The sequence below is a fragment of the Sceloporus occidentalis genome, unplaced genomic scaffold (genome assembly GCF_023333645.1).
Source record: "Sceloporus occidentalis isolate IW3139 unplaced genomic scaffold, rSceOcc1.0.p SCAF_121, whole genome shotgun sequence".
Lineage (NCBI taxonomy): Eukaryota > Metazoa > Chordata > Lepidosauria > Squamata > Phrynosomatidae > Sceloporus > Sceloporus occidentalis.
This window is the reverse complement of record NW_028317101.1, coordinates 966850-980686: the sequence shown is the minus strand read 5'-3', so window position 1 is coordinate 980686 and position 13837 is coordinate 966850. Positions and strand designations below refer to the sequence as shown.

The 13837-nt window shown below is 43.9% G+C and overlaps 1 protein-coding gene across 1 annotated transcript in view; it reads right to left on the bottom strand.

Moving 5' to 3' along the window:
* Positions 1-426: 426 nt before the first annotated feature.
* TMEM44 (transmembrane protein 44) overlaps positions 427-13837 on the bottom strand; it is a 40569-nt gene continuing 27158 nt past the window's right edge. Inside the window, exons 10-11 of the mRNA XM_089498521.1 lie at positions 1382-1531; positions 427-669 (exon numbers count right to left, since the gene is read on the bottom strand). Coding sequence (XP_089354647.1) covers positions 427-669; positions 1382-1531 — 393 coding nt within the window. The remainder of the gene's footprint in view (positions 670-1381; positions 1532-13837) is intronic.

Here is a 13837-nt window from a genome sequence, read left to right as displayed (position 1 = left end):
CATGATAAATTGAGCACCTCTGCCCAGTGCCACATATGAATCACGTGATCAGCGCTGATCACAGTAATGCTACTAAATGATGTCTTGTGGAAAGAAAAAAACATTTCATCAACACTTCTGGTTCCACTGTGGTTTCTGCTGAATGACAAAAAAATGCAACAAATCATGCAAAGCATGCGGGTTGTGGGAAGTTAGAAGGGGAGGAAATCCAGGAAGCAGAAGCACAACCAGTGTGAGCACAGAGAACCACGTGCCCAGGAGACATAACAGTCAAAGACACCTCAACTACATGCACTGTGTGTGAGAGCGAGAGAGCCCCCAACACTGATTCAAATAAAAGCGCAGGAAATACTGCAAGGGTGTAGTAAGACGGAGACTGGGAAAATCATTAATCAGACTGTGTTTGTCTTCAGCCTTCACTCAAATCTATAAAAAAGGGAGATGTGACGGAGCCTCAACGGTCAGCAGCGACAGCGCTCGGGGTGGCAAGACGCCATCGGCTGCGACAGAGCCCCCGGTTAAGGAGACGACAGCGACGGAGACCCCGGTTAAGGAGACGACAGCGACGGAGCCCCCGTTAAGGAGACGACAGCGACGGAGCCCCCGGTTAAGGAGACGACAGCGACGGAGCTCCGGGTAGAGAGACTCCATCCACGGCGACAGAGCTCCCTATAAAGAGACCACATGCACAGTGACAGAGCTCTGGGTAGAGAGACCACATCCACAGTGACAGAGCTCCCTATAAAGAGACTCCATCCATGGTGACAGAGCTCTGGGTAGAGAGACCACATCCACAGTGACAGAGCTCCCTATAAAGAGACTCCATCCATGGTGACAGAGCTCTGGGTAGAGAGACCACATCCACAGTGACAGAGCTCCCTATAAAGAGACCACATGCACAGTGACAGAGCTCTGGGTAGAGAGACTCCATCCACAGTGACAGAGCTCCCTATAAAGAGACTCCATCCATGGTGACAGAGCTCTGGGTAGAGAGACTCCATCCACGGTGACAGAGCTCCCTATAAAGAGACTCCATCCACGGGGACAGAGCTCCGGGTAGAGAGACTCCATCCACGGCGACAGAGCTCCGGGTAGAGAGACTCCATCCACGGTGACAGAGCTCCGGGTAGAGAGACTCCATCCACGGTGACAGAGCTCCGGGTAGAGAGACTCCATCCACGGTGACAGAGCTCCGGGTAGAGAGACTCCATCCACGGTGACAGAGCTCCGGGTAGAGAGACTCCATCCACAGAGCTCTATACATTATGTTATAAAATGAAATACGTAACCCACGCAGACGGAACATACAGGTCATGGCAGTGACACATGGCCACATGTAACGAACACACACACATTACTGGCTCCTCAGGCTGGGACTCACCCGGTGTTGAGGCCCCCGGTGCGGGCGGTCAGGCCCGGGATCCCCGCTTCTCCGGTAGCTCTGCTCCCCGCCCGCTATATCCGGCGGCCCTTTCGGTATATCACCTGAGGCCCATAGTGGGTGCGAGGCCCGGAGCCTGAGACAGAAACACTGACAGAGAATAAGGACAGGGAGACAGGCGGGAGCGACACACAGCGAAGACGGGAGGAGGAGACAGCTCGGGTTCAGTGAGGGAGGGAGGGACGGACGGCTGGAGGTGTGAGCACACTGGGGAGGAGGCGCGCGCTCGCGGGAGAGGACAGTTACCGCGTGGGGTAGGAACTAGGGCCGGAAGACGCAATAAACAGAGATTTGGGTGGCGGACTAATGAGGGTTAAATGTTGAGAGGTAACGGAGGGAGAGGTTCAGCGTGATGAGATGGCGAGATCCGGAATGGATAGAGAGGAAGAGCAGAAGGATGAGGGAGGAGAGCCTACGGGATGATAAATAGATATTGGGGGGAGAGTGCGGAATGATAGATATTGGGGGGCGTGTGGGATGGTAAATAGATATTGGGAGGGAGGATGTGGGATGGCTAATAGATATTGGGGGGGCGTGTGGGATGGTAAATAGATATTGGGGGGGCGTGTGGGATGGTAAATAGATATTGGGGGGCATGTGGGATGGTAAATAGATATTGGGGGAGCGTGCGGGATGGTAAATAGATATTGGGGGAGCATGCGGGATGGTAAATAGATATTGGGGGGGAGCGTGCGGGATGGTAAATAGATATTGGGGGGGTGGGATGGTAAATAGATATTGGGGGGGAGCGTGCGGGATGGTAAATAGATATTGGGGGGACGTGTGGGATGGTAAATAGATATTGGGGGGACGTGTGGGATGGTAAATAGATATTGGGGGGAGCGTGCGGGATGGTAAATAGATATTGGGGGGAGCGTGCGGGATGGTAAATAGATATTGGAGGGAAGCCTGCGGGATGGTAAATAGATATTGGGGGGAGCGTGCAAGATGGTAAATAGATATTGGGGGGAGCGTGCGGGATAGTAAATAGATATTGGGGGGAGAGTGCGGGATGGTAAATAGATATTTATGTGGAGTGTGCAGGATGGTAAATAGATGTTGGAGGGAAGACTGCGGGATGATAAATAGATATTGGGGGGGGCGCGCGGGATGATAAATACCGTATTTGCTCGATTATAAGACGACCCCCCAAAATCAAAATATTAATTTAGGAAAAAAACAAAAAGCCTGAATATAAGACTACCCTATAGGAAAAAAGTTTTACTAGTAAATATTAATTAATGTAAACTCATTTTCATATTTAATAAAAGCTATGATTTTATTTCCTTTTATTTGCCAACCTGCCCCCCCCCCAGTTATGCGCATCGGCCCCCAGGCTTGCCACTCTGCCCCCAGAAATGCCTTATACCCCCCTATTTGCCACTCTGCCCCATGATGTGCCTTTTAACCCTCTATATGCCACTCTGCCTCCAGAAATGCCTTTTAACCCCCTATATGCCCCTCTGCCCCATGATATGCCTCATACCCCTATATGCCACTCTGGCATATAGGGGGTTAAAAGGCATATCATGGGGCTGAGTGGCATATAGGGGGTTAAAATGCATTTCTGGAGGTGTGTATATATATATATATATATATATATAAACTGCCAACAGCAATCACACTCCTATCAAGTCAAGGCAGCCAGTACATGCTGGAACCTGGGGATGATAGGAGTGTGAGTACAGCCTCCCTATGCCATGCTACCACCACCACCCCCCTTACACATCCATGCTATCACACACACACACTCATTCACAAACATTTAAATACTCATTCATTCCATTAATCACACATACTTGCTCAAAAACCCTCCCCCACCCCCTTACCTGAACTGCAGATCTCCCACTCGCAGACTTCTGCAGGGGCCCGGCTGTGCGAGCAACTTCTCTGGCCCCGCCCCCAGAGGAAGCCTTGCTAGCTTCCTGTTCTCCTGCTGCTAATAGCAGAGACGCTGCTCGGGACCAAAGCCCGGTAAACAGCATGACCCCAGCAGAATGAGGTCTGATTAGAAGACGACCCCGATTAGAAGACGAGGGGTATTTTTCAGAGCGTTTGCTCTGGAAAAAAACCTCGTCTTATAATCGAGCAAATACGGTAGATATTGGGAGGGAGCGCGCGGGATGGTAAATAGATATTGGGGGGAAGCGCGCTGTATGGTAAATAGATATTTGGGGGGGGAGCACGCGGGATGACAAATAGATATTGGAGGGAAGCCTGCGGGATGATAAATAGACATTGGGGGGGGCGCGGGATGGTAAATAGATATTGGGGGGGAGCGTGCAGGATGGTAAGTAGATATTGGGGGGGCGTGCAGGATGGTAAATAGATATTGGGGGGAGCACGCGGGATGATAGATATTGGGGGAGCGCGCGGGATGATAAATAGAAATAGTGGGGGGAGAGTGCGGGATGGTAAATCGATATTGTAATATTACATTACATTTATATAGCGCCAGCAGATTCAGCACCTTTAAAATCGCACACAATAACAAACTGGTACAAAGGAGAGGAGGGCCCTGCTCTGGCGAGCTTACGATCTAGTCGGTGGTTGAGGGGGAAGTGAGACAATAGGAGAGGAGTAGAGGTTGTTGGTCTTTCAGATAGCTTGGTTGGGGTGTTGGCTGAGAGTGTTGGGGAGAAAGGTTGGACGCTCCTTGAAAAAGGTGGGGTTTCAGGGAGATACTGAAAGTTGTTTATGAGGAAGAAAGCAAATTCCAGAGCAGGGGTGCAGCAGTGGTGGAAGAGAGAGATGCCGGGCATTAAAGGCACGAGGAGGACGATTAGGGGTTTATTTGTATAGGAGGATAGAGATGTAAGGGGGTGCGGAGGTGTCTCTGTAGGTCAGGATCAACAGTTTAAATTTGATTCTGAAGGGTATGGGGGGGGCAGTGCAGTGATTGGCACAGAGGAAGGGTTAATATATTGGGTGCTGTATTTTGTAATATATTGGGTGCTGTATTTTGTAATATATTGGGTACTATATTTTGTAATATAGTGGGTACTATATTTTGTAATATATTGGGTGCTGTATTTTGTAATATATTGGGTGCTGTATTTTGTAATATATTGGGTGCTGTATTTTGTAATATATTGGGGTGCTGTATTTTGTAATATATTGGGTGCTGTATTTTGTAATATATTGGGTGCTGTATTTTGTAATATATTGGGTGCTGTATTTTGTAATATATTGGGTGCTGTATTTTGTAATATATTGTAGGGCTGCAACTAACGATTATTTTAATAATCAATTAGTTGGCCGATTATTTTGTCGATTAATCGGATAAAAAAATACATTATTTTAAATTGAAGAAAAATTGCAATAAAAAACGTACAATTTACACTAGGGCTGCAACTAACGATTATTTTAATAATCGATTAGTTGGCCGATTATTTTTTCGATTAATCGATTAATCGGATAAAAAAACAATATGCAAATTTTTAGTTTATTTAAAATAATTTAATGAACTGGATGTTAAAAAACAACTTAAAATGTACATTAACATTCTTATTTTGTTATGATGTAATAAAAAACCAATATTTTCAAAGTACAAAAACCCAAACACAATATTTATGAAACAAAATAACCCCAAACATTCTGAAAAGAGGTGGACTATTACTGTTCAAGAAACTTTGCCCCAGCCCTGGCACTTTGCACCCAGCACTCAGCACTTTGCACCCAGCACTTTGCCCCACCCCTGGCACTTTGTACCCAGCACTTTGCACCCGGCACTTTGCACCCGGCACTTTGCACCCAGCCCTGGCACTTTGCACCCAGCACTTTGCACTCAGCACTTTGCACTCAGCACTTTGCACCCAGCACTTTGCACCCAGCCCTGGCACTTTGCACCCAGCACTTTGCCCCACCCCTGGCACTTTGTACCCAGCACTTTGCACTCAGCACTTTGCACCCAGCACTTTGCACCCAGCCCTGGCACTTTGCACCCAGAACTTTGCACCCAGCCCTGGCACTTTGCACCCAGCCCTGGCACTTTGCACCCAGCCCTGGCACTTTGCACCCAGCACTTTGCACTGTGCCCCTGCACCCAGTCTCCAACTCTGCCCTGCACCCACATTCTGCCCTGCCCCCACACTCACACCCTGCACCCACACTCACACCCTGCACCCACTCTGCCCTGCACCCAGTCTCCCACTCTGCCCTGCACCCCCACCCCCACTCTGCCCTGCACCCAGTCTCCTGCCCTGCCCCCACACTCACACCCTGCCCTGCATCCCCACCCCCACTCTGCCCTGCACTCAGTCTCCTACCCTGGCCTGCCCCCCCACCCCCACTCTGCCCTGCATCCCCTGAAACCCCACCCCCACCCCCGCGAATCGCTCTGTGCGAACGGAGCCACTCGCACAGACATGAAGAATACTTACCTCCGGAAAGCGTCACATCCGTCACGCAACTAAAAGAAGGCGGAGAGTGCAGAGCGTGTAGCGGAAGCGGGGAACGCTCGCGGAGGTAAGTAAAAGGAGCCAACAACGAATCGATCACTCGATTAATCGATAACGGAAATCGTCGACAACGATTTCCGTTATCGATTATTATCGATTTTATCGATTCGTTGTTTCAGCCCTAATATATTGGGTGCTGTATTTTGTAATATATTGGGTTTCTGTATCTTGTAATATATTGGGTGCTGTATTTTGTAATATATTGGGTGCTGTATTTTGTAATATATTGTACTGTATTTTGTAATATATTGGGTGCTGTATTTTGTAATATATTGGGTGCTGTATCTTGTAATATATTGGGTGCTGTATTTTGTAATATATTGGGGTGCTGTATTTTGTAATATATTTTGTACTGTATTTTGTAATATATTGGGTGCTGTATTTTGTAATATATTGGGTTTCTGTATTTTGTAATATATTGGGTGCTGTATTTTGTAATATATTTTGTACTGTATTTTGTAATATATTGGGTGCTGTATTTTGTAATATATTGGGTTTCTGTATTTTGTAATATATTGGGTGCTGTATTGTGTAATATATTGGGTGCTGTATTTTGTAATATATTGGGTGCTGTATTATTTTGTAATATATTGGGTGCTGTAGTTTGTAATATATTGGGGTGCTGTATTTTGTAATATATTGGGGTGCTGTATTTTGTAATATATTGGGTACTGTATCTTGTAATATATTGGGTTTCTGCATTGACTGATGTGTTGTAGGACGCATGGGTTCTGCTGAGAAGAGGAAGTATGACTTTAGCTTTTGCTACATCTTCATTGCTCGATGTGTCTGAGTCTCATAATGTGAAGCTTCTGGAATTACTTGGATTCCTACACATATTGGTTATTTACATTTTATCTGATCTAAGTCACAATAGACACACAAACATACATTTTCATGCACAGATCCCGTAAACATTCACAGTGGGAAAAGAATGTGACCCCCCAGGGTAAGGACTTCTCCAAAAGCTAATTGGAGTCAGGAGTCGGCTATCCTGCAGTCCAGACAGAGGCTGAAGGTGTTGGTCAGAACCTAAAAGAAAACATTCGCAGAGCTGTCTTTCCATGTTTACCATTTCTTTGATCAGAAACTTGTTTGACCTTTATTAACCCCGTAACCATTTAGGTCAGTGTGGTTTTGGCTGCTGACCTTACCCAAGAGTAGTGCTTGCTGTCACGGAGCTGGCTAGTCCGACCGACTACCTCCGATGTCTTGTGCTCCCTTAGCCTGGGACAACACACTTTCTTCGGTTCCCCAGTCACTAGCCGAGACTCAGTGTAGGGTAAAACCAAACGAAGACTGATTTATTTCTCACGCACAGAGCTGGATATATCCAGCAAAACACACATTAACATAAAACAAGATATTGGGACACAAACCGCCCCCTTAATCTGCCTCTCAGAGACAACAGGGGCAGTAACGGGATTAACAATACAATAGGGGGGAGACTGATTTATAAAACATTAAACATCAAAGAATGGTGGTCACTCCCTGGTGGCAGATCCTGGCTGTCTGCCGGAGATAATCCCCTCAGCCAGTGATGAGATGATACTGCTGGGGGTAGCCACAGAAGTCTTTACAAACCCAGGGCCCATAGTCAGTAGGGAGGAGGCTGGCAGTCAGGCTTCTCTAGTGGCCCCAGTGATGGAGGCTTCCGTCACACTTGCTTTGTCAGTAGAGGGTAAAACTATTGAGATACAGTAAGTGGAGACCAATCAGCCCAAATTCATGGAGTATATCCTGTTTAGAAGAATACAGCTCCCCAAGTGTATCAATGTCTTCGGCAGGATTTGGTTTTATGATCTGAAAGGAGCCATGAACTGCTAAGGAATAGCCAGCTTCATCAACATTTACTTTAAAAGCTCTGTATGTTACATATCACACAAACTCACACACTTCCGTAGAAGAATAAAACCGTACAAAGGAGTGTCTGTCAGTTTGCTCTCTGAAATGTCATTGTAACATTTGTTGTTAAATTGTAATATTCTGTCTATTAACCCTCTTGTTTCCATTTCTATGCTGATTTAGAATGACTCACTGACTAGTCTACGTTTGTGTTACTTCTCCAATCCCTTCACCTCTGTTCTGTATTCACTGTTGTTGAATGTGTGAGATTAGCCTGGTGCTGATGTTGTCTGCTGGATTCCATGCCATTGTGTTATGTGTTAATCTTTTCCTGTGAGTGTCATTTTTCCCTCCCTTGGTAAAGTGGCTATATAAATCGTGCACAGTCCCCATAAAGTGTGCTCTCTTGCATCATGACTGGTGTGTCGTGTCATGACAGTTTTTGGGAGACCCATCTTGTACCCATCTTTCTCTGCAAAGAAAGCAGCAGCGACGACCAAGGACCCTCCTGTTCTAGTCATTATATATATATAATTGTATCTACGAAACACAACATACACAATAGTTTATCGAGATCAGAAATATGCATGTCCATAAGTTAATAGCATTAAGACACTTTATTTGTTATGTTATTGCGTGATCTGCGAGACTAGTCTGTCTAGACTGTTTTTACAGCCTTAATGTTATACAATGAATTTGAATTTCAAATTTAAATATCACATTTGTATGATATGCATACTGGAAATAAGTGAATTTCTTTAATACACACTGAGCTGTGACATCTATGATAATGCCAGTAGAGAGGCAAATCTAGAGGCTCGTCTGTAGGCAGAAGAAACTGCAAGCAAAACAATTGAGAATTGTTTAGTGAAATACATAGGCCATTGGAAGGGTAAGATTAGGGCAGTGATGGGGATATCAATTAAAGAAAATAAATTATGATGGCACGTGGGGACAATTTTCAGGTAAAACTGCGGAACACGGATCCCAGGCAGAACATTATATGTTGGCCTTGTCTTTCTCATTGACGGTTTTGAAATGAATTGATATTTTAAAGCACCAGTAAACTTTAAGTTAGCTTGTAATTTCAATTTGATGTCACCTGTTTTTTTGTTTTTAACATCCTTTGTCATGGAGGGGGCAGACATGGAGACACAATGGCATAAAATAAATGATATGGCGAAGCAGCAAGCATACTTTCGTAAGCTGCTTTCTCAGTAGTGCACAGTAGCTCTGTTCACATTGAAGGATGCTTGCAGGGTGCGTTCTTGGAGTAAGGAAGCTTTGGTGATCTCGCAGCTCTCATACTGGTGACATAAACAAGCAGTGTTTCTGGCTCAAAGAATGGCATCAGTGAAGAAAACACTGTTTGCTTCACTCATCCCTGAATACAAAAACTTGTTAAGCTGCCCATTTAACTGGGGTTGCCATCTTTTATCAGTATATAAAAAAAATATTTTTTTTTCTTACTGGATATGATTAAAAGGGGCACAAAAAGAAGCCATTACTAGCATTACTAGGTTTTGTTTATGGAAACAAAGTATAGCAAACTTCTCCAGTTCAGCCCACGGAAGAGAAGGGCCTTAATAAATACCTTTGGGTTAACAGTAAAGCAGGAGAGGTGGCAGTTGTGCTCATGGTCCAGGGTTTTATGATACTTCTCTAATAATAAGTAACAGTATATTGTATTATTGTATCAATGGGCAAAGGCTAAACGTTGCTTTTCACAATGCTTGGACACCAAGCATTTTTTATAATAGCGACTGCAGTATTGCACATGTCACTGTATATGAGAACTCTATGGAATTAGTGGGCATTTTATAAATAACATATAGTAAATTTATGTAGAATCTCTGAGATACAGTGAATGCCTTTTTTTCCCTTAAGGCAGGGGTGGGCAATTAATTTTCCCATGGGGCCACATGAGAAATTGGAATGGTTTTAGAGGGCCAGACCTCTACAAACTACAAACTCCGAAGCCTTGTCCATTTTGTTAACTTATGTGCTGTTTAATAAAGTTATTCAAGCCTACGTCATTGGTAGAGGTGCTTGAATAAGTAAGGCCTGAATAACTATTAGCACAGCACAGAAGTGAACAAAATGAACAAGGCTTCGGAGTGCATACCGTATTTTTCGCTCTATAAGACGCACCTGCTGATAAGACGCACCTAGATTTTAGAGGAGAAAAAAAAGGAAAAAATATTTTGAGCTAAAAAATGGGCTAAAATATTTATTACAATAACTGAATAAGCTATGAACACAGTAAGACACACGCAGTAAGACACACACAGGCACAGTAAGACACACACAGACACTGAGACACACACAGACACAGTGAGACACACACAGACACAGTGAGACACACACAGACACAGTAAGATACACACAGACACAGTGAGACACACACAGACACAGTAAGACACACACAGACACAGTAAGACACACACAGACACAGTGAGACACACACAGACACAGTAAGACACACACAGACACAGTGAGACACACAGACACAGTAAGACACACACAGACACAGTAAGACACACACAGACACAGTGAGACACACACAGACACAGTAAGACACACACAGACACAGTGAGACACACACAGACACAGTAAGACACACACAGACACAGTAAGACACACACAGACACAGTGAGACACACACAGACACAGTAAGATACACACAGACACAGTGAGACACACACAGACACAGTGAGACACACACAGACACAGTAAGATACACACAGACACAGTGAGACACACACAGACACAGTAAGATACACACACACACAGTAAGACACACACACACAGTAAGACCTCCCTCCCTAACCCCCCTTCTCAGTATCTCCCCTCTAACTCCCTAACCCCCCCTTCTCAGTATCTCCCCTCTAACTCCCTAACCCCCCCTTCTCAGGATCTCCCCCCCCGCCCCGGTCACTTACCTTAAACTCCTGTGTTGGAAGCGTGAGGCGTTTGTCTCGGGTGCCGGCGCTTCACTGCTGATCGCCGGCGTCTGACGTCATATGCCGGCGCCCAGCGTAAAGCGCCGGCACCCGAGACAAACGCTTCCAACACAGGAGTTTAAGGTAAGTGACCGGGGCGGGGGGGGACACCGGACTCATTGGTGAGTCACCAGGACACACTTTGCGGGCCGGTCCGAGCTATTCAGCGGGCCGGATGTGGCCCGCGGGCCGTGCTTTGCCCAGGTCTGCCTTAAGGGATAAATAAAAATTCTAAGTTTCATAATTTATAATGGCTTCGTTACTAATGTGCATAAAACCAAGCAAGAATGCCTGACTCCGTATAATCTGCTTATTTGTATAATAAATTGTATGACTGTAGATAACATGATACTTTTCAGGGCTGACCGTGTTTACGTGTCCAATAAATACAAATATACCAAACATTAGAATTATGTTTTCGATATGCATGGTAGCATTGGCTGGGACAGTAGCCTTCACTCTCCCACAAACAACCCACAATGCACCTGTAACAAACCCACAGTAGAGGTGCAATAGAAAACACATTTGCAAACATGATATATGATTCATCTTTGTGCAGAATGCAGCATTTCTAATATTTCCCTCTTTATGGAACACTTTCTAAGTTACGATGTGTTTTCCAAGACATGAAGCAAATAGTTTTTATACATTTAGCTGGCTGTTATCACCTTGTGGGACTCATAGCACTTTAGTGCAAACTCTTGGATTTAAATGAATTGTCAGCTGAAATAGTAGTTATTATTATTACCCAATTAATGGTACTAATTCATTGAGTTTATTTCCCATTTACCAACTGAGCTATCTCACCGGCATCCTGACATCACATTTATTTATGGCGCGCCAGCAGATTTTGTAGAGCTATTAAAATTGATTATATCTGCCAGTATACATGTCATGCGCTGGATGGTTGGAAATTCTATGTATCTGCAGTTTGTTGTTTTTCTTATACTCATTTTAAATAGATTTCCTTGTTATCTGTGAGATGGAAATTATTCAATAATGTATGTATTATGTGTACTTGAGTAAGCGTGTACAATATACAAAATCGACAATACCATTAACACACGTTATGATATATTGGTACAATCCAATCACCGCACTGAGCTGATTCTTTATAGCAGTGTTAATAGTGCGTTCATCCACAATCCTGCATTAGTCAGTGTCCAGCTGTCGGACAGCTGTCCAGAGTCGGGGTATTTGCTTAGTATATTGGACTTAGTATAACTGTTTGTTATGTTACTATCACCAAAAGAAGTATTTAACCAATTCAGCTGAAGGGCGGGTGAATGAATTATGCAGTCATTTCCTGAAAATGCCTCCCCCACTTAATGTATACCTGGGAATTGTAAACCTGGAAAAAAGGAATTTTTTGCCAAAAAACTAAAAAGCATAAGCTTGGGTATCATAAGGAGTTGTGTAACGGGGACCGCACTGTATAGGGAGTGAGTACACAATCAGTGCCCATTAGAGTCAGTGGAGGGTTGACTTGGTTTGGACAAGTAATTTGGTAAGCAATTGGATGGACGGCTTGCATGTGTCAAGTACAGCCCAAGGACATTTAAATCGTTATTTGATAAGTAGATGTCCCTCATTTACAAACCATGAAACCTGCCATGCGACCAGATTTGTTTTTATTGTAAAAGCAGGAATCATCTCGTCCAGCAAGAATCTTTTGACCACATCCTATGCAGTAAATAGTGGTCTTTACAGTTTCTGCGAGCACGAACCCGTTCTTTCTCACATTTTTGCACCTTGGCACCTTCACCTAATGTCAGTATAAAGTATTACATCTTCTGAATAAAAATGTCAAATAATACCAGGAAAACCTGGGTCATATATCTCCTTTGTCCAATGGCATATTTATCTATGACCTTGATTCATAAGCTTGACATGAGAGTAGTAATTGCTCTGCATCAGCATTTCAATAAGTTATATTTGGAAGCTACGAAACAATAATACAACAGTGCAAGTTCTTTAACAAACTCTTTCTCACATAGGAAACAGATTTATTGTATATGTATCATGGAGGCAAGCAGTGTTTCCTTTGGGAGGCTATGGGTTTTTATCATTATTTACTGCATCTAAAATGGCACAAGTGTCTTATGTATTGGAGTTAAAATATGAGATTTTTTGGCCAACGGTTCAAGTTCAAAACTGGGCACTCCAAGTTGTCACGTTATGCACCACTTGCTGTGTCCTGTTTACTCATTGTACTGCGCTGCAGAATATGATGGCGCTATATAAATCAATAAACGATAAGAATGCTGATAGGTGTACATAAGTTATCACAAAATTTCTATTTTTTTCTGCAGGGAGTGCTATATACATAGTTGTACTATGCAAGTTGTTAGATAAGTCACGCAAGAGAAATGTTTAATTACCCTGGTATCGTTACTCCATATGTGCTGAATCTCACTTATATGTTTCTCTGTATTTGGGAATATGTGGGAATGGATTTATGTGCAGTTAATGCTGAAATAAGCATATTTGATGGATTTGCTGAGAAGGAATGTGCACGAGGCAAGAATTAGCAGCAGTGTATATCTGATCTGTTAGCAACCATATCTGTTGTCCCAGTGTAATAATAGCTCCTGGCCTGTACTCGGAACACGATCTCTCAGATATCATTGTTATGGATCTTTGCAAACAGTGAACAGTCACAGAAATATGTCTGACAATTATTTTGAAAGAGCCGGCACATATGTGTCTGTCCATCTATTGTGCCTACTTAGAAATGTAGATCCTCACGCCAAATTGGTGGTTTTTCTAATTCTAAATCGTTTCTAATGATACTGTACTAACTGCAGGAAATGTAAGGTCATTGAGCTGGATTTAATGTCACAGCTCAAGCTATCAAAAAAGTACAAATGACTAGCAATCATCCCATTGACTGGAATGGAACAAACATACCATGATCTCGCACCATCAAAGGTGGCCTAGACGTGTTACAGATATACATTAAAAACTGATACATATGCTGCAGAAAGGGGCAGATGGCCATGAAACATTTTTGTTTTTCTGGTGTACATCATACCTCCTTACTGTCCTGCTTTTCACTCTCCTGCTTTGAAACTTTATGCTGCAAGATG